A 1,748-nucleotide genomic window follows, 5' to 3' on the forward strand; every position below is an offset into this window, starting at 1 on the left:
GTGAGTGTGTGTGTGAGTGTGTGAGTGCGTGTGTGAGTGCGTGTGTGTGAGTGCGTGTGTGAATGCGTGTGTGAGTGAGTGCGTGTGTGTGAGTGCGTGTGTGAGTGCGTGTGTGAGTGCGCGTATGCATGTGTGTGTTTGTGTTTTGTGAGTTTGTGTGTTTGTGAGGGTTTTTGTGTATTTGTGAGTTTTTTTGAGTTTGTGTGTTTTGTGAGTTTTTATTTGTGTGTTTGTGTGAGTTTGTGTGAGTTTGTGTAAGTTTTTGTGTGAGCTTTTGTAAGTTTGAATGAGTTTGTGAGTTTGTGTGTGTTTTTGTGAGTTTGTGTGTGTTTGAGTCTTTATGTGTGTGTGTTTGTACCTTGTCTGAATCCTCCAGGTCTTTGTTGTAGAGCAGTGCGTGGTTTGTGCGGAAGACGATCCAGTCGAACAGAGCGCCATACAGAGATTTGGCCATCGAGTCCCTCACCGTCCCCGCCTGTGCAGACACACACCTGTCAATCACCGCCATCACACGTGTGTGTGTGTGTGTGTTTACAGTCTCAGATCCTCATCACACAAACACACACATACTCACTCATAGCCAGTCAATGTAACTAAATCAGGAAACCAGCTCAAACTAGATTTTTACATTTTGTGAGGAAAACGAGAGTGATGTCTGCCTGAAATCACCAGCATCTACAGAGTTAAGCGTGAACAACCGAAGAACAGACCCAACGTTCAATGAGAAATAAAGATAAAACAAGGACAAAGCAGAGGACGTGTTTGCTGCTTCAATAACTGAAAGCACTGTATGAAACGCAGATATCACAGTGAGATTGTGTTTCTGCAGGGGAAAGTGTGTGTCTCAGGCTTGTTTAGGGGAAACTGTGGTCTCACACACTGAAACGTCCCTGAATTTCCAAGTCGTCATTTCCCGTGTCACACAAACCTGTAGCATGCCATCACAGGAGTAATTAAAAACCTGTGTGTGTGAGTGAGTGAGAGAGAGTGTGTGTGTGAGAGAGTGTGTGAGTGTGTGTGTGTGTGAGAGAGAGAGTGAGTGTGTGTGTGTGTGTGAGAGAGAGAGTGAGTGTGTGTGTGTGTGTGAGAGAGAGAGTGAGTGTGTGTGTGTGTGTGAGAGAGAGAGTGAGTGTGTGTGTGTGTGTGAGAGAGAGAGTGAGTGTGTGTGTGTGTGTGAGAGAGAGAGTGAGTGTGTGTGTGTGTGTGAGAGAGAGAGTGAGTGTGTGTGTGTGTGTGAGAGAGAGAGTGAGTGTGTGTGTGTGTGTGAGAGAGAGAGTGAGTGTGTGTGTGTGTGTGAGAGAGAGAGTGAGTGTGTGTGTGTGTGTGAGAGAGAGAGTGAGTGTGTGTGTGTGTGTGAGAGAGAGAGTGAGTGTGTGTGTGTGTGTGAGAGAGAGAGTGAGTGTGTGTGTGTGTGTGAGAGAGAGAGTGAGTGTGTGTGTGTGTGTGAGAGAGAGAGTGAGTGTGTGTGTGTGTGTGAGAGAGAGAGTGAGTGTGTGTGTGTGTGTGAGAGAGTGAGTGAGTGTGTGTGTGTGAGAGTGAGTGAGTGTGTGAGTGAGTGAGTGTGAGAGTGAGTGAGTGAGTGCGTGAGTGCGTGAGTGCGTGAGTGAGTGAGTGTGTGTGTGTGTGTGTGTGTGTGTGAGAGTGAGTGAGTGAGTGTGAGAGTGAGTGAGTGAGTGAGTGAGTGAGTGAGTGTGTGAGAGAGTGAGTGAGTGAGTGTGTGAGTGAGTGAGTGAGAGTGAGTGAGTGAG

The 1,748-nt window shown here is 47.1% G+C and overlaps 1 protein-coding gene across 1 annotated transcript in view; it reads right to left on the bottom strand.

Moving 5' to 3' along the window:
• Positions 1–1,748, bottom strand: part of LOC107571199 (unconventional myosin-IXa-like) — a 94,731-nt gene that overhangs the window by 47,003 nt on the left and 45,980 nt on the right. The window contains 1 exon segment of the mRNA XM_016257499.1: positions 359–538. Coding sequence (XP_016112985.1) covers positions 359–538 — 180 coding nt within the window.

This window comes from Sinocyclocheilus grahami, unplaced genomic scaffold (genome assembly GCF_001515645.1).
Source record: "Sinocyclocheilus grahami isolate Dianchi unplaced genomic scaffold, SAMN03320097.WGS_v1.1 scaffold1564.1, whole genome shotgun sequence".
NCBI lineage: Eukaryota > Metazoa > Chordata > Actinopteri > Cypriniformes > Cyprinidae > Sinocyclocheilus > Sinocyclocheilus grahami.